The sequence below is a fragment of the Zootermopsis nevadensis genome, unplaced genomic scaffold, assembly GCF_977971745.1.
Source record: "Zootermopsis nevadensis isolate Lab colony 2312 unplaced genomic scaffold, Znev_1.0 Znev_ptg000008l, whole genome shotgun sequence".
Classification (NCBI taxonomy): domain Eukaryota; kingdom Metazoa; phylum Arthropoda; class Insecta; order Blattodea; family Termopsidae; genus Zootermopsis; species Zootermopsis nevadensis.
In genome coordinates, this window is record NW_028259140.1 from 8,596,265 (window position 1) to 8,624,122 (window position 27,858).

A 27,858-nucleotide genomic window follows, 5' to 3' on the forward strand; every position below is an offset into this window, starting at 1 on the left:
ACCAAATTTAACGAAAATCTGTTCGACTGTGCCCGAAGGTATTTATAATATAGTTAACCGTATGAGGCATTTTATGGCCTTGCTACGCCGTCACTATTTGGTTTCTCAATTGTTCTACAAGAGCGGTAGTTTACATACCATGTTCATAGATGGCAGTAAAGTCGTATATGTTGTTACACATCAAACGTTTACTTCCAGGTTAGATCTGTTGAATATGGTTTTGAGGTTTGACGTTTTGTTAGGCCTTCGGTGATTCAGTAGCTTTTTTATTTGATTTGGATGAAGAAGGAGATCAATTTGAAAATTTGTGTATGCTGCCAGATCTGCACTAGATTTGGAGTGTTTTTTATTTCTTTATTTTAAAGTTCAAGTAGTCGGCAATAAGCGGTACACTTGATGCAGAAAATGGGTGTTTGGATTTTAATGTCAATTATTTCAAATTACTGATATAAAAATGCCAAGTGTACGAGATATTGAAGGAAGTATATGGATTGAAATTTTAGTAAGAGCGCTGCTGGCATTGATCTTCATGTAAGTTAATATTACATTTTTGTAAGCCTTTATTGAGCTTTATACGTAACCCTAAACTATATTAATGATGGTTTCATCATCATCAGTTGATGATTTATTTTACATTACAGTGAACTGGAAGGTGCAACGCCTTTTACACGAAAGATTCAACCGGATGAACTATGGCTATATAAAAATCCAAGGAGTGACAGTTATGTTCCTACGAGTTTGTTATGGGTAGGTAATAATAACAAATAGAACTGGGTGGCACTTTAAATCACCGGGATTATGGCCTAACCCCCAAAACCCCATTTCGTTTGTTATAGTGTGCTTTCCATGGGGTAAGGGGAATGGGTTAGTTTGCTTCCTAGTTATGAAGCTTCAAGAGAGTATCATAGTTGTAGTTATTTTGCTGTTCCTCTAGATAGGTGCCCGAATAATACAGGTACTTCCTTTCACACTGTTTCTGATTTGTTTACAAATCATCCTAACATATTTTATGCCACATAACATAGGTAACTGGCAAAGTTATGAAATAACCAAGAACAGATAATTATTTTGCCCCTGCCCACATTCCCTTTTAATCTTTCATGCACCTTTACTTCTTTCTCTGAAAACTTTTTATCTCCAGATGGACACAAAGAGGAGTCAACAGATGTTGGCATTGTTCACAAGTTATTTCAAAGTTAATACCTGCCAGATAATTCTTCAAGAAGCAGTGGAGATGTGTGCCACTACAGTCAGCAGCTCTTAGTATCTTACACATGTTAAAACAGTTAAAATTAAATAAAGCAATAAATCATTCACACAATGATGAATGAAGACATCATGGTTCACCTTTGTCTTGGTAGCAAGTGCTAGGAATGATATACAAGGCTGTGTCCCCATTGATATCAGAATGCCGCTTTATAAGTGCTGCATGCTTCTGTATATACAAGTTCAGATGAAACCATGTTTTTCATCTTAATATAGTTGTTCTGTTACATTTTTAATGTTTTGTTTATGATGCTAAAATAAATTGGTGTTCTTTGCAGCCACTTGTATTTGTTACCCCAACTGCTGTAATCCTGTTTGTATTCTTGCTTCAAAAAGACAAGACCGATGTTAGCCAAGCAATACTTGGCTGTTCTCTGGGACTTTCATTAAATGGAGTATTCACAAATATTGTGAAATTAATTGTTGGTAAGTAAAGAGCCTTGTATTTAATTGGTTTTATATAGATCTTGCAGTTTTTGAATATTTTGTGTTCCAGAAATTCAAAATACAGAGTCACTTTTTTAACTGTGTTGGACTCAGTTAATCAGGAATAGGTAATTTTTTGAATGATGGTTTTCTTTTTCGGAAATATTTCTTAATTTTGTTTCGTGATATTTACCATGTGCTGTGATGTGTTGCATCAGAATAACATGAAGGCCTCAAGATAGCAACCTGAATTTGTAGAAACATGCACCCTCACAAGTTTTGTTGTTTTATAGTTGTGTATGATGGGTTAATGAAATAATCGGTTTAGACAGATGGTTACCCTCACTATGCATTTAAGTTCTGTGCTTTGTGCAAAGGAATGCTAAAATAATTACAGGACTGCAAGAGCTACATGAGAAATTTGTGAAGACTATGTTGCTTTTTGGGAACTGTTATTTCATTATGTTCTGGTAGGTCGGCCAAGACCTGATTTCTTCTGGCGTTGTTTCCCTGATGGAGAAGTGAACCCAGACTTGAAGTGTACAGGCCAAGAATCTGTTGTTATAGAAGGACGCAAGAGTTTTCCCAGTGGCCACTCTTCTTGTAAGTAGATAATGTTTGTGTTGTCTGAGGAAACTTCCAGAGGTATTTCAAGGTAGGGTGAAAAATTTTCTGTAGTATCAGTTCACATATGATAACCAAGATTATTGTGGTTTGTTCATTATAATTATTCATGACCATTAGCAGCAAATTATTGTGCCTCATTAACCAGGTTTGGGTGTTACAAAAGAGAATCTGATCATTATTTTAGTGATCCAAACATCTTTCTGTGTGTACATTTTGTGTGTGTTGGACATTGGGCTTTGTCTTGGCTTGATTAATAGTTGTTAACATAAAAATGAGTAAATATGAAATTCTGATATCTTTGCCTCAAATTTTTTGTAAGTAGAGGAAGGTAATTTGAATTACCATTGCTGGATAATGTTGTGCTTCAGGTGGAAATCAAATTCGGGCATATTATTATATTATTTTATATAAACATAAAATTCTAACAAGTTAATTTATTTTATATAGGATTTTTGAAAACATGCTTTTGTGTTATTCAGTCCACAAATCCTGGGTGCATGCCCTGTCTCTCCCAAATTTTTACTTGGAATAATGCAATTTGATCTCTTTATTTATGTCAGACAGCATAATTTACAACATTTGGTGCATATATTCATAAGTTTTCATTTCTTTGTAACAAGTGTTTGAGATCTGCTGTAGTTTGTTGATATATGTCATTTGAAGTAATAATTTAACATTTAGTATAAGAACAGAAACAATTATAAATGTTAATTTATTTTGTTTCCGGCTGGGTTCACATATGTACAAGACTCAAATGTTGTATCATAAACAGTTTTTCTCTTTCAGTTTCATTTGTGAGTATGGGATTCATTGCATTTTATCTGGCTGGAAAACTTCATGTTTTCAACTCAGTTGGTAGAGGCAAGTCATGGCGGCTGTGTGCCTTTCTTCTTCCTTTATCTATTGCGTTGGCTGTAGCGTTAAGTCGAACATGTGACTATCACCATCACTGGCAAGGCAAGTATGACTTCTTTGTACATTGAAGAATATTAGTTCAGAAGCTACTGAACAATATTTCTGGAGCTGTGATACATTAATCTCATTACAACCTTGGAATTTTTTGTTTTAAAATGTTTCTAAAATTACACTTCATTTTTTAGTACTAATAAGATTATTACATTTGATTATATTCATTTTGGGAAAAAATGTTTAGTTATGTATACACACTTCATATTTTTCTCATGACATGCCTATAAGCATGTTATGGTTGAAATTTTCATGACTGAAAATTGGATTTTGGTCTTCTGTGTAATCTGTAGGTTAGTACCAACATTTTGGAGGAATCTGTCACCTTTATCTTCTGGATTGAAGTGTGTCAACAAGCATGTGAGTCTTATGTAGAGGAAAGTAGCCATTAAGAACACTAGGAAGAGAGGGCTATCCTTGTATGTATAACCAAACTACATACCTTCTTTATTTATTTCTACCTTGAAAATGGACGTGACAGTTTCCAAATAACTGGTAACCACCTAGATGACTACACAGTGTCATAACCCAGAAGACCAGTCTAAGGAGCTAGATGTATTTTTGTAGCATTGTTGTGAATGTGCCTAGAAATGTTCTGTAAAATGAACCAAGCGATGCTGCTAATCAAAGGGAATAGTGGGTATAAGATAGATGTATTTTTAAATGAAAACATTTATGTATGATGGAAAATGACCTTCCTGTAATGTATGTTACAAATATGTATACAGCGAAACCTCTATGCATCGTTCCCCGAACTATCGTTTTCCCGGATGCGTCGTCTGTTTTGTTCGATCCCAGATACGTCCCATATAAAATAATGTTACATTTTCTCGCTTCTATCGTTCCTAGAACTGTCATTTTATCGCATAAATCGTTCAAAAATCTTAGTCCTGGCCAACAGTTTCCCCGCACTGATCGTTTCTGAGAAGTTATAACGAAATTTACGCAATGTTTTTAGAATTTAAAATGATTGTTTTATCCATTAAAGCCTTTTTTTGGCAAAAAGAAGTAACTTTAAAACAGGTTTTGTGTGTATTATTTTGTGTATGCAAAAGAGAAAAATGCACTATTTTAATTTTTCTCATTTTAATGCTTTCCCGCAACTGTCGTTTTCCCGTATTCATCGTTTTTATTTCTCTCCCCCATCAAAAACGATGCATCGAGATTTCACTGTGGTATGAGTACCAGTTATTGCTCTTACTTCAGGGTGCACTAGTTTTAATAATCTGCCTTTTATACATGAGTTTAAGGCAGCAAAATAAGTTTACATGTTATGAAACCCACAACAGTTGTTAGTTTATGCCTGATACAATGTGCTGAATAACTGTTGCAGATGTTTTGTGTGGCTCACTGCTGGGTGTTTCAATTTCTTACCTGTGCTACAGGCAGTATTACCCTAGCCTGATGTCCATCTACTCTCACAGACCATATGCAGCCATCACACCTCATCTGGAACTGGAGGCTGTTCACAGCAGTCAGTCCTCCATTGAGAATGAAGAGCAGATAAAGTGGATTTAAATAGGAAGGTTCATGTACAGGGGTCCACGGTGGCTGCGCGGTCTGAGGCGTGAGCCTTGTGCCACTTGGTCGCTGGGACCGTGGGTTCGAATCCCACTGAAGCCATGGATGTTTGTCCGCGTTTTTCTGTGTTGTGCTGTCCTGTGTACAGGTAGAGGCCTTGCGACGGGCCGATCCCTCGTCCAAGGAGTCCTACCGAATGTCTATGGATCAAAACCAACGAAAAAAAAAGTTGAGACCCGCAGTGCTCAGGCACTTGAAGAACGGGTCATTCCCAGTATCCCAGGTTCATGTACATCAGCCCAGAATGTGATTATCATTAATGAGTCAAAAACTGATTTATACATTCCACTTTATTTCAGAATATTATGTATGATGTACACATTTTTAACAAAATTATTTCTGGAGCTGTGATACATTAATCTCATTACAACCTTGGAATTTTTTGTTTTAAAATGTTTCTAAAATTACACTTCATTTTTTAGTACTAATAAGATTATTACATTTGATTATATTCATTTTGGGAAAAAATGTTTAGTTATGTATACACACTTCATATTTTTCTCATGACATGCCTATAAGCATGTTATGGTTGAAATTTTCATGACTGAAAATTGGATTTTGGTCTTCTGTGTAATCTGTAGGTTAGTACCAACATTTTGGAGGAATCTGTCACCTTTATCTTCTGGATTGAAGTGTGTCAACAAGCATGTGAGTCTTATGTAGAGGAAAGTAGCCATTAAGAACACTAGGAAGAGAGGGCTATCCTTGTATGTATAACCAAACTACATACCTTCTTTATTTATTTCTACCTTGAAAATGGACGTGACAGTTTCCAAATAACTGGTAACCACCTAGATGACTACACAGTGTCATAACCCAGAAGACCAGTCTAAGGAGCTAGATGTATTTTTGTAGCATTGTTGTGAATGTGCCTAGAAATGTTCTGTAAAATGAACCAAGCGATGCTGCTAATCAAAGGGAATAGTGGGTATAAGATAGATGTATTTTTAAATGAAAACATTTATGTATGATGGAAAATGACCTTCCTGTAATGTATGTTACAAATATGTATACAGCGAAACCTCTATGCATCGTTCCCCGAACTATCGTTTTCCCGGATGCGTCGTCTGTTTTGTTCGATCCCAGATACGTCCCATATAAAATAATGTTACATTTTCTCGCTTCTATCGTTCCTAGAACTGTCATTTTATCGCATAAATCGTTCAAAAATCTTAGTCCTGGCCAACAGTTTCCCCGCACTGATCGTTTCTGAGAAGTTATAACGAAATTTACGCAATGTTTTTAGAATTTAAAATGATTGTTTTATCCATTAAAGCCTTTTTTTGGCAAAAAGAAGTAACTTTAAAACAGGTTTTGTGTGTATTATTTTGTGTATGCAAAAGAGAAAAATGCACTATTTTAATTTTTCTCATTTTAATGCTTTCCCGCAACTGTCGTTTTCCCGTATTCATCGTTTTTATTTCTCTCCCCCATCAAAAACGATGCATCGAGATTTCACTGTGGTATGAGTACCAGTTATTGCTCTTACTTCAGGGTGCACTAGTTTTAATAATCTGCCTTTTATACATGAGTTTAAGGCAGCAAAATAAGTTTACATGTTATGAAACCCACAACAGTTGTTAGTTTATGCCTGATACAATGTGCTGAATAACTGTTGCAGATGTTTTGTGTGGCTCACTGCTGGGTGTTTCAATTTCTTACCTGTGCTACAGGCAGTATTACCCTAGCCTGATGTCCATCTACTCTCACAGACCATATGCAGCCATCACACCTCATCTGGAACTGGAGGCTGTTCACAGCAGTCAGTCCTCCATTGAGAATGAAGAGCAGATAAAGTGGATTTAAATAGGAAGGTTCATGTACAGGGGTCCACGGTGGCTGCGCGGTCTGAGGCGTGAGCCTTGTGCCACTTGGTCGCTGGGACCGTGGGTTCGAATCCCACTGAAGCCATGGATGTTTGTCCGCGTTTTTCTGTGTTGTGCTGTCCTGTGTACAGGTAGAGGCCTTGCGACGGGCCGATCCCTCGTCCAAGGAGTCCTACCGAATGTCTATGGATCAAAACCAACGAAAAAAAAAGTTGAGACCCGCAGTGCTCAGGCACTTGAAGAACGGGTCATTCCCAGTATCCCAGGTTCATGTACATCAGCCCAGAATGTGATTATCATTAATGAGTCAAAAACTGATTTATACATTCCACTTTATTTCAGAATATTATGTATGATGTACACATTTTTAACAAAATTATTTCTTTAAGTACTTATATTCTGGAAGTATCTGTGATAAAGTGCAAAAGAAACACAGTGGAACCTGTTCATGACAGTGATATTTATTGATTTCAATGCAGTATTAAGAAAGTATTAGAGAGTATAAAGAAAGTAAGTGGCTGTGTTTGTAGCAAATTAACGATTAAAACTGTCTGTAACAGGAATGTGTAAGTTTGCAGTGTGATGGATGTAACTTGGAGTTTCTCAACAGATTTGTTCATAATACCTAACTCTTATAATATAATGTGAAGGCTCAACTCTACTAAGCATACCACTTGATATATATTAGAAAGTCCCCAAAAACCAGCCAGTAACAGCTTGCCTTTGGCTGAGAGCTACCATTTATTCTTGATAGGAGCATAAAAATGTTAAGGCCAAGAACTGTCACAGTTAAATGCTGTGTGATTCATACTGACATGAATTTGTATTCAATTTTCATTTCATCTCTGAATGAATAATGCTGTAGTAGTGTTGAACAGCATGTTAAGTAAGGTTGTCATTATATGTGGACGAGTGCAGCAGTCCTTTGGTAATTTTTATTGATGTGAGTGTATCAGGCTGCAGCAGAGTCAAACAGCAAGTTGAATACAGGTTATTGGGAGTGGATAAGCAGGAGTTTCAAATAGAGTATTAAGTAATAGTTATAATTCTGTGTTGATAATGTTGCAATAGAGTTGAATAATGCTTTAAGTAATGGTTATAAATGTGAGTAGATATGACAGAATATGGTTTCATTACAGTGAATTTTCATTTTAACCAGCACTTTTTTTGATGGTAGTATGCACTGTACAGAGTCCTGATATATTTTCTTTAAAAATATGAAAAGTTTTCAAATATATTAAAATTGTCGGTCTTAACCTCAAAGTATTGTCACCTTTTTCTTCCTCAGTCAGGAAAAGGAAACAATTTTAACTAATGCATTTGTGATGCCTGCATTTAGTCTGTGGTTCCAGCATTTCACATTCACTTCCTCCAAGTTCTAGATGGTTGTTAATCTGAATATAAACAGGTGTGTGATATGTGGCAGGCTCATTTGTACAGCCACTTAGGAGAAACCGTGGGTGGCTCAGTCATCTATACACAGAACTTGGTCAATGATTACATCTGTGTCAGTTGTTGGGATAGCTGATACAATTTGTTCTCTGAATGCAAGACCCAGTGTGAATGGACGTGTCTTAAATTTTCTGAAGCATTTAGCAAGAAAGCGATCATAATATCCTTTTCCTCGTCCGAGACGCTTACCATTTTTGGTGAATGCTAGGCCGGGTATCAGAACCAAATCCAGATTTTCTGTGGAAAGTCAGATACAATGAAACTTTTTTAAACAAATAGTCCTTCAAAATCATTTTTAATGTGTCTTTTTCAGTCCTATTGAGAGAAAGATATTTTTCTTTGCTAATTTCAATATTTTGGACGTTTTCAGTCATCATTCTTCCTCAGTAAACCATCTCTCGAAACATAGTAGTCTTTTGAGAAAGCATAATAACGATTGAAAAAGTCCAAAAAATTGATGATTTGTAGAAGAACAGTTGATGCCACTACTGAATCAGTATTCTTAATTACTTCCCTTCATTCTTTGTTCTGTATATGTTCTGGTAGTATGCTGTGAATTTGTTGTACTGCATTTATTTCCATTCACTTCAGTGTATATGTTAGAACTGTGAAATGTATAAAATACTTCTTTTTGTAACATAAGCTGAAACAATATAAGAACTGGAAGTATATAAGAGTCATTGAGATTAAAATTTTGTACACTTATGCTTTAATAAAATTATATATCCATTACAAAAAGTAAAGTAACATAAGTATTTGCAGAATCTCAGCATCTGTTTGCATGAAAGTTACAAAGCATATTCAAATCGTGGCAGAATTTTTATAATTTTTGTTTTGTAATCACATTCAGTTATATTATAAATTCTTTAGTAATATGATAGTTATGGACCAAGAAAGCATGCAGTGAACACAAGCCACATGTAACTGTAAAACCTAGCATGCAGTACATGGTCAGGAAATAATTAATTCTGCTAATAAGGCATATATTCATTTAACATACAATGCATAAGTGAGTATTCAAATATAATGCACTGAATAAAAATGCAGGACGTTTCACTTGTATGTGTGTGGTGTTTATAAGTGACTTAATATTTATTTTTTATGCTGAATTCTTGCAGCTTTTTCAGTATCATTTACAGATTGTTAGGTTCTCAATATTCTTAAGTCCTGGTTTGCTGAAGAGCCTAAGTTACAGTATTGGCTTTATTTTTATTTTTCTGTGCATTGTTTATTGTTTTGTCATATAGAATATAACATTTCAGATCATTGTAAGTGTAATTTGGAAATTTTATACAGAAGATTTTACTGGATTTTATTTGTACTGTAAGATGCTGTCAATGTAAAGGTATAACTTTTGTTTGAACTTCTTGATGTAATATTGTGTTTCTATTGATTATGGCTTATGCTCTTTTTAAGACTGAATGCTATTTTGAATTCCTTCTACAAAAACAAATATAAATATATCATTGTGCTACCATACTCAGAGGATGAAAGAAAGTTAAAAAAATGTAAATGTGTGATTATAATATGTCAGTAAGTGGGGAAGTATCTTTGTCAAGTAACATTTTCAAAAGACTTGTTATGTTGTGATTTATTTCATCCTGTTTAGTGTTTTCAGCATCTACTTCCAAATCAACTCTCAAAGAGAATCTCCATCTTTAATAATGATATTCATAGTCCTTCCACATTCCTTCTGAATGATGATATACTGTTGTAATTCAAAATATCATATACAATTATGTTCCTGACCTGTGTCAAAGATGCTAATCCTTTCATTATCATCATCAGGCGGTTGTTTTATATTCCATTTGTTCATTGGCAGATTGTCATAATCGTCCAAGGAATGAAGTTTTATCATTTCCATTTCAGATGTTCCAACACAGAATCTGAATAAAAAAAGAACAATGCTGCAAATTACATATAACTGAAATTTAGTATTGTGCTGTTATTTATTACCTTTTTGTATGCACTGAAATAATTTGCTGCTGCATATGATTTTGATGATGAAACATGTAGACATCACTCTTTGCACTTTCACAAAGAATGTTAAAATTGGTTTATCATATCTGGTTTAGTTTTCATTAATTTTATTAGTTATGGATATCTGGACATCACCTGGGAATGAAGCAGGTCTTTCCAGATCTGAAGATGTCTTCCAGTATTTCTGCAGTTTGAATCTCCTTGTCAAAACTTAGATAAATTGAGACTGATCTGGCATCTATGTACTGAGGATGTTGTAAAACCTGCCAAACACATTTAATTTTGGGTGATTTTTTATTTGTGTTGAGTGACTTTCACTTTCGTTTCTAAATGATAAAAGTTCACAAAATAGAGTGACCAGTATTCAGGACCCAGGTTTATAACTGTTCAGTGTGTGTTGAAATTAACAAAATAAGAAGACAACTATTTGGGACTATGCAGATTCTCCAAAATATCATTGTATTCTACACATTAATTCAGTTTGTGGTATTTCTTGCCCTTGGCCAGCAGTAACATTTCAGCTGTGATATGTCCTGGCTTTCACGACTCACTGCCGCAATGCACAAGAGCATAAAATTACTGATTAATTTGGTTTGTTATTGTTGGGAGCTCATATTTTATTCCGCAGGGTTGGTGAAATGATTGCTGCAAATACAAACAAACAAGGGAGTATAAAATAACTCCATGATAGATACGTGTTCGATACAGCAAGACAGTCATCGATACTATCGCCACGAACGAGCTTTACGTCAATCTGCTGCGGCCACTTACCTGTTGTGACAATATTTTGGATTGCCTCTTTATTTCTTCTTGCGGCAGTGAATTCACTACAATATTCAGTTCTTTTCTGAGTGACTTTTTGCGTGTTTTAATTTCCATTATTTTAAGTTGTGCGATGCAGACAATAAGTTCTTGAACCAAATGCTGTGCAACTTGTCGTGCTCTGAGAGAGAGAGAGGTTATCTATGGGAGAGACTGCTGAGAACATGTCTAAAAGCATTATGTAACGTATAATGTGAGTTATGTCCTCATTATTTATCTCCAAAACTACTGAACATATTTCGATGAACTTTGATATTGGAGTCTTTAGTTAATGTAGGGCGAATTTAATGTTCCAAAATCTAGCATATACAGCATGGATGTGAAGACATACCATTCACCACCTTCATAGTTATCCAACCTTAATAACAGACCAGTAACTGTCGATTCGAGTGGGTACGCACGTATCAGCTACCAATTTCGATCATCTCCAGCAGGTAACAAGCTGCTTGAACATAATAAATAAATGTATGTTCACTTAGTTACAAATAATAGTGTTATTCAGTACGACATTTTTCACAAAAACATCTTACACTTTCAACTTATTTGAAAGTGTAATCATCTGCAACACAAGACCATAGCGTAATTTTGTACGTAGCGTGTCGAAATATGACATCGACAATCCAACACATACAACAGTAATTGAAAAAAAAGTTGTTTCATACACAATTTTATTGTGCGTTACAGAAAACGTAAAAGCAGTTATCTTATAAGTCTCTTATACCAAAATGGACAATTGAAAATACTACCGATTACATTCGAAATAGACAGAATTACGATGAATAGACCAGCCACACGCATTAGAACAAAATGCGTTGAAGTTTTCCACAACGCGGGATTACATCACAATCTTAACACTTGAAAGCAGTCTATCCAGTACTTGCCCATTTGAACAATTCAGGCTCTATCCGGTAATAATTCAGTACATATTATTGAACAGAGTGCATCCTTTAAAACATTTAAACTTATTTAATATTAACTGTCAATTGATAATTTTAATTTTATCAAATTTAGCTGTTAAGTGATTAATGTAATCAAGAGAAGCTATGAGTTCAATACTCATGCCCCCGGCCTAAAATTCGACACACAATCTCTCGCACGCACGCGCGCACACACACATAACATGCACAGCCAACACGTGGATCCATAAGTCGGTTAGCAATTGCATAGCATGATTTTATACCTATTATACCATATGAGTTTTAGATATGCACCAGAAGATGGCCGAAAGAGGTCAAAGCCTGTAGCGCATTATGGTAGAATAAAAGGTCGTGCAGACGGTAACATTGTTTAAAGTTGTATTCATCGCACACCAGGATACAAATCGTAAAATTACGAATAATTTCAATTAGCATAGCTGAGACATTAGGTGCTGAACCTAAGCTTTCATACGTTTAGCGAGCATCGTTACATAATTCTGCTTTAGTGTTATTTCGTGGCTTTATTTTAAAGATGTTGACTCAGTATAACATTCAGACCAAATGTTGTAAAAAAAGGTGGAAAGTTTTTTGTTCGTAGCCGACCGCAGTGTTAAATTGCTGGTTTCAATTCGTAAAAGGTAGTATTCGTATTTGCTTATAGGCCTTATTTAATTTTTGTTCTTGTGCGGAGTAAATAGTTGTACAGCAGATTACGGGACACTATTCTTGAAATAAAGGTAATAAGTTCCACAGCAAAATAGTGAAGTATTTCTACTTTACCTGTAGCAGGGTTTTCATTTAGTTATTTCTTTCAAATACGAAGCAACTGCAAATGAAAATCTCGAAATGGCATATACAGAAGAAAATCTGTTTTACAGATGGCATACAATAAAAGGTTAATAGACGAAAACCAGTGAAAAGTGTTTTTCCTCATTTACCGAATTAGAATTGACTTAATTCATACCGTTATTGTGTTTGCATATTTTATTGAAGAAATTAAATTAATATTTGTTTTTCTGCCTTTTCTCATTCTTAATACGAGTAATATAAGTTTCCCCTGATTTTGTTTTCGTTAATTCACTTGATAGAAAATTAAATAAACCACGATACTGTTCTAATTTTGACAGTTGCACTTCACAGCTTTCTTAATGTCGTATTGTATCAGTATAAGAAATAAATTTTTCGTATTTTCTGTGCGTGTGCATACTTACTGAGTTCCATAATCCTGCTTTGTCCCAGCTCATATTAAATGAGTTCAGAGGTAACTTATAACACACATTGTGGGTCAAAGTAATCCGAAACGGAATTATCTTTAACTAATTTTTTTTCGAGGAAGAATTTTACGCGTTAAACTATTATCGATAATAAAATTGTTAAGAATTGAAGAACATGCGATATTTTACGTCGGAAAACAGGTTTTGCTGGATCAGAGTAATCTGAGTTGCCTGCATATTTTATTTTTCCAAGACTTTATTTAATTAATACCCAGTAAGGTGAATCTGAACACATACTTATGTTTTAAAATAAATTAAAATATATGGTACTGACACATGGCTGCACAGTCATTAGTTTACATCTGCCACACCGAATTGCTGAACAATTATCATCTTTTTTAAAGATAAACTGTGCTCCGTGGATTTAGTAAATAGCAGGAATTTCTAAACCCCTTTTACCACAATTGATCTAATAATCGTGATTATTACATTCCGCACGCGTTTACTGATATAGCTGTTGTCTTTTTCTTTGAGTGTGAATATTTAAGATTATTTTTGACGGACTGTCGTACAAGAATACCGAATTCGATTATATTAAAACTTCAGTTGTTCTTCTGTTTTGTGATTAGTGAACCAAGCACATCGCAATATCTCAAAAGACATTCGTTTTCATAATTGATGTGTTGAGAACCCGAAATGTGAACTACGTTTTGATATTATCCTCTATCTACATCCAGCTCTCTCAGGTGGTCTTCTTAATTAATATTTTCTGGCTACAATTTTGTGAGCATTTCTTCTTGTCCCATGTATGCTACATGCCTAAGACACAGAGGTGATATGGCATGAGACATGGTCTCATCTAGATATATCTGGAAATATAATTCCCTTTTAAATACTGCAGTATGTGATTTTGTACTGGGATTTGTGCGCCGTATAGTAGGTAAGTGCCAAAATGAGCACTTAACTTCGAGTCTTCAAGGCGCAAGGCGAAGAAGAACTTCCTCATTATTGTGGAAAGACAAATCTTACATACTGCAAGAGATGATAAGAGAGAACTTTATTTTGTCTAGATTTAAGGATATATACATCTGTTACACAATATATATGTGGACAACGTATTGGGTTATTATATATTTAAGTATACATATATTTGTATAATGTATTCTCACTGATTGGCGAAATAGAGTATGGAGGTGTAGTGAGGGTAATAATACATCGAAATTTATTTACAAAATAACAGACACATACAAAAAAGAGAATAAAATAACGTGTTATGTATGCATCGTTATTTATCATATTCTACATCCAGCCAAAGTAAAAGTTCGCATAAAATTTTCTGAAAGAGAGACAGGATTTAGGAAAGCTTACATCAAACTTTGGACGTTTATATTTTTTTTACTGTGGTGAACAATTTGAATAGGGATGTTTGTGACAGTGTTACAGCGGGAACATGGCGACGAAATTGCCTTTGTTGACGTTGCTAATATTCTCCACCTTATCGGCTCCAAGTTTTTGTAGACTGGTCCTGAAAGCAGATATATATATGTATTACAGTGGCTGAAATTGCACCGTTGAATTCTCAGAAACTAGAATAAGTAAATCTGTCTTTTGGCTGTCACTTAGGTCACTAAGCACCCCCCCCCCCCCCCCCAGTCGTTCTGTCTTATAATGCTTCTGGTATCATGAACGCCGACCACGTGAATGCTGTGGGGCTCGGGTGCACCCTGAATGTCCCTTTCCTTCAGTTTAATTTGTAAACAATTACCAAATAATTACATTTTAGTCAACACAAATTGGCATTCATTTGGGAGTGGACAAAATTTGTGTTCAGAGTTTACAGTCTTCCACAAAGCTTCTCGCTTCCAAAAACTTTATAAGTAATTTTACCGGTTGAGTTGTATGAAGTCTTGTAATTCTGGAGCGAAAGACGCAAGAGAACATACTGTAGTTTCACTCCGTTTATTCCCATGCTTTTTGTTGTTGTTGTTGCCGACTCTTTGTCATCGGCTGCGTTTTGAATCCTTTGAGACTGTCTGCCGGAGAATTTATAACGCAAACCTGAGCATCCCTGACATTTTTATAAGCACTTTCACGTTTTGGATATTTTCAAAATGCTGTTGCAGATCGTAGCGGCAGAATATAAATTAACCCTTTAAAGTTTAAGCTCGCCTAAATATTATTTAAGAATTCAGTCCGTACCTCAAAGAAAACACAACACTCACCATTACAAAGATTACGACATACGAAACCCACAAATAAAAAAGGAAGAATTATTAATTGTTGAGCAGTGGGGCGTATAGTTAAAGGACTAAACACACCCTTTTAAATTTTTCTTTTTACCAGGAAGAAGCACTTTTACCTGTGGCTCGGATGTGGTAAGGAGAGAGTTCCCAGTACCCTCTGGTATTACAGACCTCTTCTTGCGGTAGCCGGTGATGGACAAGGGAATAGGTCTCTCCACTGCAGTGGCGTACTGACCCTCCTGCAGCTGCAACTGCCACAAAGTGGATGAACGTTCCACAGTGTTGGTGACAACAGTCATATCAGTAATACTAGGTATGACATCAATTAATTAAGGCCAAACGAAATAAGCATTCGTTTATAAGCGCCACTTGAAAGATTAAGACACGGATGGAAGGCTGTTATTGCAATTTGTAAGAAAACAGTTTTTGATAATGTCATTTAGATTAAACTGGCTGTAGGTTTTTGTGTTCAAGGACACGCCCTGTTTTACTGCCTCAATTATAAGGGCTATGATGGAGGCAGTGAGCTTATCTGAAACGTCCATCAACATCTATCAGAGTTCACGGCGCAACATCCCAAAAGCCTTCCATCTTCGCTTTTTACGTGATGATTATTCATATGGAAGGAACACGTTTTTCGATCCATGGTACCTTTGCTGTTTGCTGTTTGCTGTTTGTGTTAAGTTATGCATAATATAAGAATATTCCTACATGTTATATTAGAACTTCCATCATTAGGAAGTGTAAATGGCGCAAAATACGTCATGTTTAAGTATGCTGCAAGTGTGACTCCTTGCCTGAAATTTTGAAGCTACACAAAATATAATCAGTGCAACATTCATCTTGTATCGTGCATGAATGCATATAATTAAAATTCTATAAACTATGCATGAAATCAGAAGACACCTGTAATAAAATCTTATGTTCCATTTGCTAAGTCCATTGATGATGAAATGTCAATGCAATTATGACGTAACATACTGATTCAATGAACGTGGTGCATTGCGCGTCGCATTTGAGGTACGACAATATTAATGCAGTTTATTCTGTTATTAAATTAGTCTAATTCCTCTTCACACCAGGAATCTAACAATTTGCACATATAATTCATATTTACTTGTACCATTAATGTGGCATGCAGAAACTTTCTTAAAAATTTCGCCATTCCGACAACAGCAGGGTTTGTCTGTGTTTATCGCAGTTGAGCTGAGATAGGCCTACATGTATACAGAAATGCTAGGGAGCGGGAAAATAGAGAACTAATTAAATTAAGCTTTATGTTGGAGCGTGTGAATGGAGAGAAATGTGGCACAGAACTGGTACGATAGTAAAACCCCATTTAAAAATGACTCACAATTTACATCATTACACTATTCAACGAATTTTAACCAACTTTGGGTTCTGTGTGTAATCTACAAAATTTTAACTTCATTCTGGTGCTAGTCAAATTAGCGAAATGCTTCAAAGGGCAAGGCTCCATGCTTTTGGTTGATAAAAGGAGTAAGAAATAAGATGGGGCGGCATTAAATGATGCTATGTGGTATCTGCACCGTTGGGTAACCCCGTCAGGAATACAAGAAACACAGATTTCTTCCTTGAAATAAAAATTAACTTGTCTTGCCGCTGACTTTTGTGTAACAATTTTGTTTTCTTTAGATCCAGTGTTTAAACTTGCTTAGTCATGAAGATGGGTGTCTTCTGGGTTGTTCCGCCGTGAAGGTCCTTGCTGCCTCCATCATCAGGGCCCTAATGATCCTGATGATGGAGCCAGCAAGGACATCTGAAACGTCGGTAAACTTCTACCAGACTAAACGGTGGAACAACCCAGAAGACAGCCATATTCAAACTCACCACCGTGAAATCCTCAAATCCTACTTGCTCAGTCATGTTCCCTGTTTACTGACGAGCAAGGTCAGCCTATACCACCAAGAAAACATCTCCCATTGCACGAGGGTAAACATTTTAAATGCCTTGCTGTGTGAAGGAATATGCTGTTAAGTTTTAACCAGCAGAATTATTAAACTTTGTACTACTTTAATGTTCCGGCGATAAAGTTAAAACGAGCAAGACGAGCTGATCACGTACAAATAGAAAATACAGTAAAACTCTGATTTTATATTCTGACGGGAAGATAGCACTCGGATAGACCTAGTTGTAGATGGAAAGGAAAATATTATCATGAATCTTAAACAATAGGTTGAGAAGTTATGTCTCGGATTGAATTGATTCAGGATAGGGTCCATTGGTGAGTTTTTGTGGTAATGGCTCTGAATATTCGGGTTCGATGACAACAAGAAATGTAAAAAATAAGAAGAAGAAGAAAACCGTTGTAGAGGAACAAAAGTTCTTTATGACGCACCTGCTCCTGACGTCGCCTGAGCAGCTCGGCTCTGGCCTCTTGGATTGCCTCCCACAGTTTCGTTTCGGACAGGATCTTCCGACTTAAGTCTTCCACGGCCGGTTCCGAATTCAGCTCTACCAAAGTGCCCATGGACTCATCAGATCGCTTCTTGCCACAGCCTAAATGTATACCAAATAAATAACATGTGTAAACTAAGTCAAAGATCCCGAAGGTTTGACGCCGCTGATATCAAACGGAGCACACCACTGGACCATATTCTGAGGTAGTTCAATAAATTTATCATCTTTGTATATCATAGTTTCTTAAATATTTAATATCTTCATCCTATATTTTTCTTTTCTACTAGGCGCTTTCCAAAATTCAGTTCACTGATAAAGCCGAACGCAAGTGGTACTTTCCGACTCCAGCACAAACTGCTGGAACATAGGTTTGTTTGTTTTATCATTTTTTATGGAGCGATGCTTGACTCGTATCGAGAAATCTTCGCAGCTCTTGGTGGCGAGTCTCGCAGTTCCATCAGGGAGCCGGGAAATTATAGTTGCGTATAACTTTATCAGTAAACGCACTGTAACTGCGCGTTAAACTGTTTCTCTGGGGTTAATATGTCGTCTAGGTGTTATTGGAACGACGACGACGACAAACGCCCTCTATTTTGGGCTCCCAGAGTTGAGCTTTTTTTTTTAATCTGGACCTAGCTCGACCAGTACTGAAGATGGAAACAGTATGTTTCTCAGAAACGTTTGTCTACAACACCTGCAAGTCTCACGGAGTTGCGACTCGGAAGACCAACATCGACAAAAGAAAGCATTTTAAAGAATTCTCCTCAGGACACTTCAATGAAGTTTTACAGAGGACTAAATTGTTTTTAAACAAAGTTTCACGTTCTTCAAAAGTTCAGTGTACTTTAATAGACGACATGAAAATGGTTAGATGGATGTTTGGTTATTCAGTGACGTGACATTAATTGCACATAATTACTTAAGCCCAGTGAAATGTGAAAATAATCATAAATAGTGAGTAGCAGAGCGAACTTGAAAGGAAGTGGTTGTGGCTTATTTCCGGAACTTGACTGTTAGACCTCAAGAATAAACAAAGTAATCCCAGTGAATATAGTCTTGTTATCTTTTCGAGATTTCAACAGAGGATTTCTGAATACAAGCTGCAAGACCGGCCTGTCTGAAATGATGTTCTAAGTTGACAGAATATCGTTTTATTTTGTAAACAAAGATTGTCATGCCCATGTAAGAATATCCACTGAACGGTTACCTGTAAACGCATTGCAGAATGGCCGCTTACGTTTCGGGTCTAATATACGGTCCACATCAGCTGGGTCGATCTGCTAAAAGAAGGAAAGAAGTTGGTACATGCAGACTTTTGTCACTACACCAAACAGATATTAAATCACAGATGTGAATCTTAACTTTAAGACTAATAAATGTCGGTGTTCTTTCATGCACCAGGTTGCAGACGGAACGGATTCTTAACCACCGGTTTCAGCTGACACTGAAGATAATCGAGCCACTGGCAGCATGAAATTCCGATTTTTGGCATTTTGTTGAACTCGAAAGTACATTACCATGTTAACAAGGGCCCTATCTGGACCAGATGAATTATAATTATTATTTTTGTTATTATCGTTATTACTCGATGTTTAAGAGTGTGAAAGCATTGAAAATATTGTGTACTGGTACAGTATCTAAGAAAAGCACCGCGGGAAATAATGAGCTAAAGATAAATTACAAACGAAGAACTTAATTAATCACATAAATTAATTTGGTAAATAGACCCAAAAACGAACCTCAGAGAAAAGTATAATATTACATCCCTCCTTCCTGATAGCTTTTAACTGACTGAGGGATTGAAATAAAACTTGAAACAGATGCCAGGCCTCTAGGAGCTCCATCACTGTCGATCTTTTCTATCTACCATAAATAATAACAACAACACATTGTACTGACTTCAGATGTGGGAGGTCATTAGTGTCATTTAATGTAAGGTCCTGAAAATGTGGTGACTATGTGTACCGCCTGCTTTAACATGGGGTAACTACTTTTACCCACAGAGTGCATTTAAGGGTTTTATACGATTGTAAAAATGGACTGCGATCATTTATCTGAGGAACACTAACCAATTATGATTTGTAATGGAAATGTGTCTGTGGCCTGTGCTGATGATATTAGTTGAGTGTGCGAGAAATAAAAAAAAACACAGGACTCTTTGGTGGGTTGTTAAAAACAAGAGAATCAGCCTACGAGTTCATAAAAGATGTGGAATTTGATGACTCTGCTCTTACCCGCTTTTGAATGATTACAGAGTCGCACGAAGCCAGGGGAAGGCCTATGATCATGAGGAGGACAGCGACGGAACAACCTATGACCACGTGACACATCTGCATACTGTTGCTTGTCCCCGAGTTTGGAACTGAGGCGATCTGAAACAGAAGAAGTGCGGTAAGCGATATAAACAATCATAAATTGATAATGGCGACTTTTACATAAACCGCTTACGCTATTAAGCGTTGTGCAGTAAAATTCCAGCTTTTCACGTTGTTGAACTGAAGGCATGAACGTAGAATAAAGGAAAGAACAGAATCGCAGACACGACAAGTAAGGCACTTTGGTTGCTAGAGTTTCCGAACATCTCTGTGCTAGCGACAAATTTTTATATTCTCTCATCTCTCTTAATTTCATTACCAGGTTTACTGACAACTTCCAGTTTATGTATGTCTGGTACCTAACTCCTTGGACCATATTTCCTCTTGAGAAACTGACAGTCGATAGTCTGGCCAAGAAATTCCCCTCCTTTTATGAAGTTCGAACGTTCACAATATCCCGCTACTGGGCTGTGTTTTAGTTCGATAAATTCAGTCCACACCTACTTTATTAAGACCTATTTTAATATCACTCTCCCATTTACGCCCGACTGGTCTCTTCCCTTCAGGTTTGCCGTTGGAAATTCTGTTCTCATTGAATGCTACATGTTCAACCAAGCCCAAGCTATTTGTCTAATCATCACTGATTCGTCAAGTATTTCGCCGAATCCTCCTACATCGTGTTTGAAATCGGTAAAAATTAAACGACCCTGTTTGATATTGAACATCCAATTGCGATGTACTGCGTTTTCATTACTAGTACAGGCAACGCGAGAGCCGTCAAAACAATATTAAATATATTAAAAATATTATTTAAAAAACTAACATGTTTTGATTAACGTCATCAGCAGTTGGTGTACAATATATGAAAATATATTATCGACCAGAAACTTTATTACAGCTCTTCGAATTAAAATATTATTTTGAATATATTTTACGTTGTTTTGACGGCCCCTTTGTTAATAATATGTGGCATTTGTAAAAAGCTTAATCATACTACGGAAATCTTTTCATGTATTACAGTCAGCGACCGAGATTCGAACAAGGTACCTTCATAGTATAAGTAACTAACATAACGCGTTTGGTCTCACACAGTTTAGATTTGCCAATATTCAGACAATGATATTTTTACCTAGATATACATAAGGTATCATATTCTTGTGTAGGACCTATGACCCTCAATAATTGTTTAACTGAATTTGGCAAGATTATCGTGCTACTAGAGACACCAACATGGTGGCCGAGCGAACTTATGATGTGGACGTGATACTAAGTCATTTCCGTTTTGCGTGGTAATGTATCTTCCAAGAATATGCCACTTCTGTTAACTCTTCAAAACACAATGTTAGCCATATTTATAACTTTAATCAAAGTTAAACAACGATGCAGTTTGCCCCACAGGGTGTATATATGTATTTCTCATAATTCTTATAACAGACAATCTCATAACACTTGCCTATTTTTAAGTACTTTTGAAATCTTTGAAACTTTATAAAGAACTTTATTTAGAGTCTTATTAATCTCAATTCTTCGCGGTTATAAAATGCACTGTGTCACAGGTCACTGGTTTTAGACCTTGTTCATTCCTACTGTAAGGAAATTAGGATGTTCAGTAGAACAGAAAGTCAATACAACAGGCAAGTCTTTTCTTGAACTGTTTTTCTTAACAAAGGTAGGAACGAAAGGACATAAAAGTAATTTCAACGCTCAAAGGCATATGATTTAATAAGCTATTCTTTTGTTCTATTTGAGTTTCTAATATTTAAAAGTCAAAGATTCTGTGTATGTATTTTGTATTACTTTAATTCCAATATTTTGAATGATAAAAGGAAGACAACAAAAGATAAATTAAAAATGTCAATTACATATAATGTCAGAAGTTTGCCCTAAAAGGTTTTGCTACAAAAATACAATAACACATTACGAATGTCGGTACCATTTACGTAGACCATATAAAATAACATCGCCAAGATTACAGGATTTGTATCATCTGTGTAGCATCGAAATAAATTCGCAAAGCCTTGCTCAATAAATTCCACATATGCTAGTTTCCATTTTCTGAATTGGTAGCCAATAGTGACACGTTTACTGCGTCGCAATAAACAGCAAATACAGCGTCAGGCTGGCGTCCCGCTGAGCTTCAGACTTGAAATATCGAGTAGACATGCTAATTCCCAGATTGACATTTCGTGTTTTCTTGTGTCCGAGCAGGACATCGTCTGCTAAAATTGTCTTATGACCGATTTGTCGATCTATTAAGTAGATTTTGTGCGATTATTATGTAGTTTTATTGTCTCCCTCTTTATGCACAGTGATTTAATAAAGTTATTTTTTGAAACTCCAAACTGTAGCTGGTGACTGACCTAAAGAGTGATGCTTTTGAGGGAGGAGTTTTGTTAGAATGAGGAAGAAAATCTTCAGAGTGAAGTGCAGAAAGATAGCAAGTATTTGGGGTGTGTATCTTAGAGGAATTCAAGCTTGTCCAATGTTGTAACGATTCTGCTAATGTAAAGAACATGACCTAACCTCAGTCTTGTTGGGAATAAAGTAATTTTTCATGGGATGTGGCTTACGAAAGTATTATCAGAAGCGAGTTGGGGTTTTCAAATTAGTACCCAATACTTGGTAGGCTTATGTGAATATCATATTTAATTAAAATTTGCCGAGTTTGAAGAACCCGTAGGGGTTTGGCAACCCTGAAATCGCGAGCATTTTCACAACATTTTTGCTCCCTTCAGGGAAGTTAGTGCTGCCCAAAAAACCTTACAAGGAAGAATGTGTTAACAAGTGGCAGTGACAAATTGTCCTGAGCACTTCACCCCGTATAATGTTGACCCTCGTGAAGGGCTTACTCATTCTTCGCCTAAGAGGTTATAGGCACGTCAGACACAAGCGTCCGTAAATATAATGCAGGCCAGAGAAACAAGCGACAATGTGCGTGAATTAGCACACACCTGAATTTGGTTCATTTGTTCCCCCGCGAGAACATACAGGCATTAGAAAACATATGAAGAGAATATTCGAACCTAAATTAATAGCTTAAATAATATCGGAATGAATATAATTACATAACAGTGAATTCGGTATGAAAATTGTTTATATTGCAGTATTCTGGGTTGTTGCGTCTTGTATTGTTCTGGTTCATATCAAAGTTTTACGGGAACATGTTGGCTCCTTCTTAAGGATTCCTGAAGGTTTACAACCACAAGACTAAGAAATAGGCAGCTTTGAGGAACTAGGATTTATTGAGAAGGGAATATTAAAATATATCTTAAACAAACAAGTTTTGAAAATGTTAGTCGTATTTATGCGGATCAGAATGGGGTTTGAAGGCAGGATTTTGTACCTTCTATACAATAACAGCTGTGGCATTTCTTGACGCGTGCTTATGAAATGTTGTATATGCTATGGAACTAATGTATTGTTATAACTGGTAGCTGATCGACTTAAGGTATGTATGTCAGTACAGTATATGAGTTCGTCATTTCTAGTTTGTCTTTAGGTTCTTGAGGCTAAATGACTCTTTGTTTCTCACAAATAACCAGACAAGATCATTGTCAGAATTCTCAAAATAACCTCTACATCAGCTCATACCAGAAACTGATGTTAAATATAGACATGTAGGCTATCTATACAAATATTAGTAACTGAAAGTTGAGATAGGTCAGCGTAGTGACTAGGCTTTGGAAGGCCTGTCTTCGATTCCTTGAAGGCACCGACGTCTCCTATCGCCACAGCATCCAGACCGGTTCTGGGGCTCACCCAGTCTCCTCTTCAGTGGATATCGAGTTTTTTCCCCATGTAGTGCTGAGCTTAAGAATGTTTGGATCGATATCTGTACCTTCACTCCTCCACACGCCTACATTTCACCAGGGACAACTTTTCCTTCTCCTTAAATAAACTATTTACATGCCAACTTTTGAAACTGCACGAAATCACCTGACCGACATATGAACTTTAATTGGAAGATTTCCTTTGGACTGTTTATTGTCATTATGTAAATAAATATCTTAGTAAAATAACCAGGTATGAATCAGGCGACCGGGAATCGATTCTAGCTAGTGTTTTTCCTTCCGCCACAGCGTCCTTTGTTAGGTAAACGTTTTAGTGTTGCTATTATATATGCTACTTTTAAGAAGTTGAATAAAATACGCTTCACATTGTTTCAGACAACGCGCATTTAGAATATGACAATTTGCATAATGTGGCGCACAAGAAATATAATAATTAAAAAACCGTTTCCAGATTTCCTTATTAAGCGGATGTCGATATCCTCGGTGGTCCAAAGGAAGTTGAGTCCCCCTTCTCTTACTTCTCTTACAGACCACGGACTCTCTCTCTCTGTATATAACAACCTTTCGTCATAGGAAATTTTGCTGAGAAAATAATGAGGGAATTCTATCTCGCAAGAACGAAACTGAAAACGAAAATATTCTTACTGAATGAGAGCGCAGTTTTCGCTGAGGGTGAGTCCCTTGCACTTTATGTTACACATCTGGGGAAACTCATCAACTGAAAACACTGTTTGATACAGTCGATGTATGATTTGATGTCACGAAGAAATATGAACTGTAAAATGTTTCTTTTGATCACACGATCTTTGTCATCAAGTTGATATAAAGATACAAATCTCCAGTGTTCTCAACAGTTCTTGTCTCGAGATAAAACGTTTTTTGTTTTGTTACTGTAAGACTCGAAAACGTTTTAGTTATTTTTCCGTTTTCTTATATTATCACAAGTGGATTGTATTTTAATCCTTTGATATTTAAAAATTCAGCCCTTACCTCAAAGAAAACACAGCCCATGACCACAACAAATTCCATTTGGTTAACACTATTTAAGGAAACAATCACTGTTTACTCTGAAAATCATATTAAACTCATGTATATGCTTTTTGGGCAAAATTATTAATTATTTATAGTTTGTTAAAAAGTATAGGCAAGAATTATACATTTTTAAAATGTTTAAGGAAATATAGATCAGCTCAGTAACGAAACTACTGTGCCAGTAACAATCGTTGCTTGCCTTTAAGTGGGCAAAATTTCGTCTTTCTTAAAGAAATGCAAATAATACGCAATTAAACCCGTCGGGATTTTCGCGCCACATCTAAATGAAGAAGACTGCTAGAGGGCAAAAATAAGATGAAATATATCAAGCTAATGGATTTTGAAATTTAAGTCCATCGTGGATCGAGAGCATGTGCCTTTGCTTTAATCACTAACATGTTAATCAGGATGAAATACGATAAGCATCTGTATTGCCGAGTTATAAAGATATATGAAGTTCATTCTGTTGACAAGCAAGCAGCTCCCCTTTTCGGCATAGTAAACTGCGCTAATGGACAAAATGAAAATCATGAGGAATCAAACAGCCTGTAACAACCCAGTGCATGAAACGAAAGTTTTTTCATTGTACGACATTCGGAAATTGCCAGAACCATCTTTCCACTACGTAAGAACTTAAAGTTTTAACCGGAGCAAAGTTTATTCGTCACGCATTCGTACTTCATTTGTATTGGAAACGTGCTTTAGAATGACTCAGTTACCCAGCCTCCAAACAATGGCGCCCTATCGGGGGTTAAAGTAGCAGACACTGGCCATAATGTCATGACATGTTTGAACGGTATTTGGTGTGAAGATGGCTGTCTTCTGGGTTGTAGTCCGACAGAAGTTTTCCAAAGTTGCAGAGGTCCTTTCTTCCTCGATCATCAGGGCTATCAACGCCGGCCTCCTATCACTTTATCTCTTTTTTAATCCAAATATTCTCCTCAACAACTTGTTCCCAAGCGCCCTATGAACACAAGAGCCTATAGAATTCTATTTCACACGAGGAAAAGAAGTAAAAATTATGAAAAGTAAATCATATAGTCTCATTCTAAAAATGTGGTTTAGTATGGTTATATAATTAAATACATTTCAACGCTACGATGTTTAAAAAGTGTATTATTCTCTGTTTTTTTAATTATAAAAGGGAAAAAAATTTATGAGTTAAGATTATAACTCAAGCAAATATTTTCAAGAATGTTCTGTGGCGTTTAAATTAATTCAGTAACCTAAACAATATAATAGGTACGCACGTTGAATAATGCATTACTAATTCTCATTTAATTAAAGTCTTTAAAACTGAGTAGCTTAAGGGCACTGAGAATGTTTTCCATATTTAAGGTCTGGGTACGCTATGTATGTAAATACAACCTCAGAATGTTTTTGATAATAGCAACTTTTCTCTGTCGCTGAAGTCTGTGACCCATGAAAGCAATCTTGAAAAATTAAAATTATAACTATAATTTAACACACTTAATTAAAACATATGTGGGTTCTCGTTAACATGTCATTAACCTTCGGGTTTTTATAAAAGTCTGAGAATTTCTTGACTAGCGAAGGGAATTTACCTTCTAAAAAAGGATTGTGTTCCATGGATGTATGTACAATATACAGAAAAATATTTCATAACGTTTATAATTACTTAAAATAAATTAACTTTCTGGAACTTGATTAACTAATGGATTGATAAATTCAGAGGAAAAACGAGTGGTGGGTTAATGGGTGGACGTAGACATATTGAAACGGAAATGCAAGGCTTGCAGTCTGGCCAACTTTATGTTAGGAGACGCTTAAATGTTGTTGCTACTTTCATGGAAATTTACTAAAAGTAGTATGGCCGCTAGTTCAATCGCAGAAGTGAATACGATCTCAGGGTCGTTTCAATCGATACGGAATAATCAGAATGTTCGATTGGATTATTACAAGTTTCAGTCACAGAGACGAGGATGACATTCACACGTAAAGTGATCGACATAATGCAAATCACTTGCTGTCAGTAATTATGTACTGGCGTAGTATTAATAATAGCTGTGAAAACTTACGATATGAAAACCCATCTCGAAAATTACAGATTTATCATTTTCTTTAGAATATATATTTTTGATTCTTTCTCTGGTGGAACTCTAAGAAAACGTATTCCGGCATCTTTTAAGCCGATAAATAAAAGAAGTTGTTTATTGTTGACTCCGGAAAGAAGGAAACGAAGAGGTGAATTCTCATTTCACCGTTTAATTACAGCCCTCTTAAATCATGTAGTGGCTGACTTATTATCGGTTTTTGGGGATGGAATGGCTGGTGGCAGATGAGTACCAGTAGCACACAGCCTGTCTTCGTAGCTTTTCTTTCCTTCCTAGTAGATTTCAAGAAAAAAACGTGTTCTTTAAATAGAGAAAGGTCGCCCCCTCTCTTTCTGTGCCCGGCTCCTCCCGTTTTATCGTCCACATGCACAGTAACATAATGACAACGCAGAGAAACGTGTCTCTGAGGTGCAGTTTCGTAATCTCGATAAATCTCGACTTTCGCGTATACGGAACATCGAGATATTAGCATGTGTACTTCAGATTAACTACGAGTTTAACGTAGCTCTTACGGGACATCAACGAGAAAGTGACAAGCAATACGTTTCACTGTTTGCAAATGTATTGGTAACGATTCCCAGAAAGAATATTTGCATTTAATTAATTATAATTAAAAAGGAATGACGGTGACGATTATGAAGATGGCTTGTCTTCTTGGATGTAGCACCGTGTAGTTCGGTAGATACTGACCTTTATGATGGACGTAGTTTGTTACTCTGAAGCATCTGTCAATGTCTGCACGGTACTGCGTCCCAAAGGACAGCTATTTTGAAAAAGTTGTTTGCTAGAATGTAACACCTTACCTCTGCTGTAATGTAAAGTCTTAGACAAAGAAGAATATTCTTAGCACGTTTCGCTACACTACCTCGGTTGGTTCGCATAGACCTCTAACATCTCTCTCCCG

General features: G+C 36.2%; 4 protein-coding genes across 7 annotated transcripts in view; 2 read left to right on the top strand and 2 right to left on the bottom strand.

The window, feature by feature from the left end:
• Positions 1 to 155: 155 nt before the first annotated feature.
• On the top strand, positions 156 to 9,719 carry LOC110839352 (phospholipid phosphatase 5). The gene is made up of 6 exons (XM_087344996.1): positions 156 to 531; positions 642 to 747; positions 1,545 to 1,692; positions 2,167 to 2,295; positions 3,106 to 3,276; positions 4,619 to 9,719. The coding sequence occupies exons 1-6, from the start codon at positions 455 to 457 to the stop codon at positions 4,801 to 4,803; spliced, it is 816 nt and encodes a 271-aa protein (XP_087201122.1). The 5' UTR covers positions 156 to 454; the 3' UTR covers positions 4,804 to 9,719.
• On the bottom strand, positions 7,008 to 11,028 carry LOC110839353 (5-formyltetrahydrofolate cyclo-ligase). Its single transcript, XM_022083480.2, has 4 exons — positions 10,896 to 11,028; positions 10,260 to 10,387; positions 9,894 to 10,030; positions 7,008 to 8,381 (listed from the first exon to the last, which is right to left on the bottom strand). Exons 1-4 carry the CDS (start codon positions 11,001 to 11,003, stop codon positions 8,158 to 8,160), a joined length of 597 nt encoding a protein of 198 aa, XP_021939172.1. The 5' UTR covers positions 11,004 to 11,028; the 3' UTR covers positions 7,008 to 8,157.
• Positions 11,029 to 14,117: 3,089 nt separating this feature from the next.
• CCAP (Crustacean cardioactive peptide) lies at positions 14,118 to 20,107 on the bottom strand. 4 transcript variants are annotated; one of them, XM_022083482.1, is made up of 5 exons: positions 19,976 to 20,107; positions 18,949 to 19,018; positions 17,680 to 17,840; positions 15,437 to 15,571; positions 14,118 to 14,602 (listed from the first exon to the last, which is right to left on the bottom strand). In XM_022083482.1, the coding sequence occupies exons 1-5, from the start codon at positions 20,075 to 20,077 to the stop codon at positions 14,573 to 14,575; spliced, it is 498 nt and encodes a 165-aa protein (XP_021939174.1). In that variant the 5' UTR covers positions 20,078 to 20,107; the 3' UTR covers positions 14,118 to 14,572. The 4 variants fall into 4 exon arrangements, with proteins under 4 accessions (XP_021939174.1, XP_087201123.1, XP_021939175.1 ...); XM_087344997.1 differs by having other exon boundaries at positions 15,437 to 15,559; positions 18,949 to 19,021; XM_022083483.1 differs by having other exon boundaries at positions 15,437 to 15,565; positions 18,949 to 19,021.
• The window catches only part of LOC110839348 (WD repeat-containing protein 11), a 45,392-nt gene continuing 37,541 nt past the window's right edge, over positions 20,008 to 27,858 (top strand). Inside the window, exon 1 of the mRNA XM_022083471.2 lies at positions 20,008 to 20,132. The gene's annotated coding sequence lies outside the window, so the exon portion shown is untranslated. The remainder of the gene's footprint in view (positions 20,133 to 27,858) is intronic.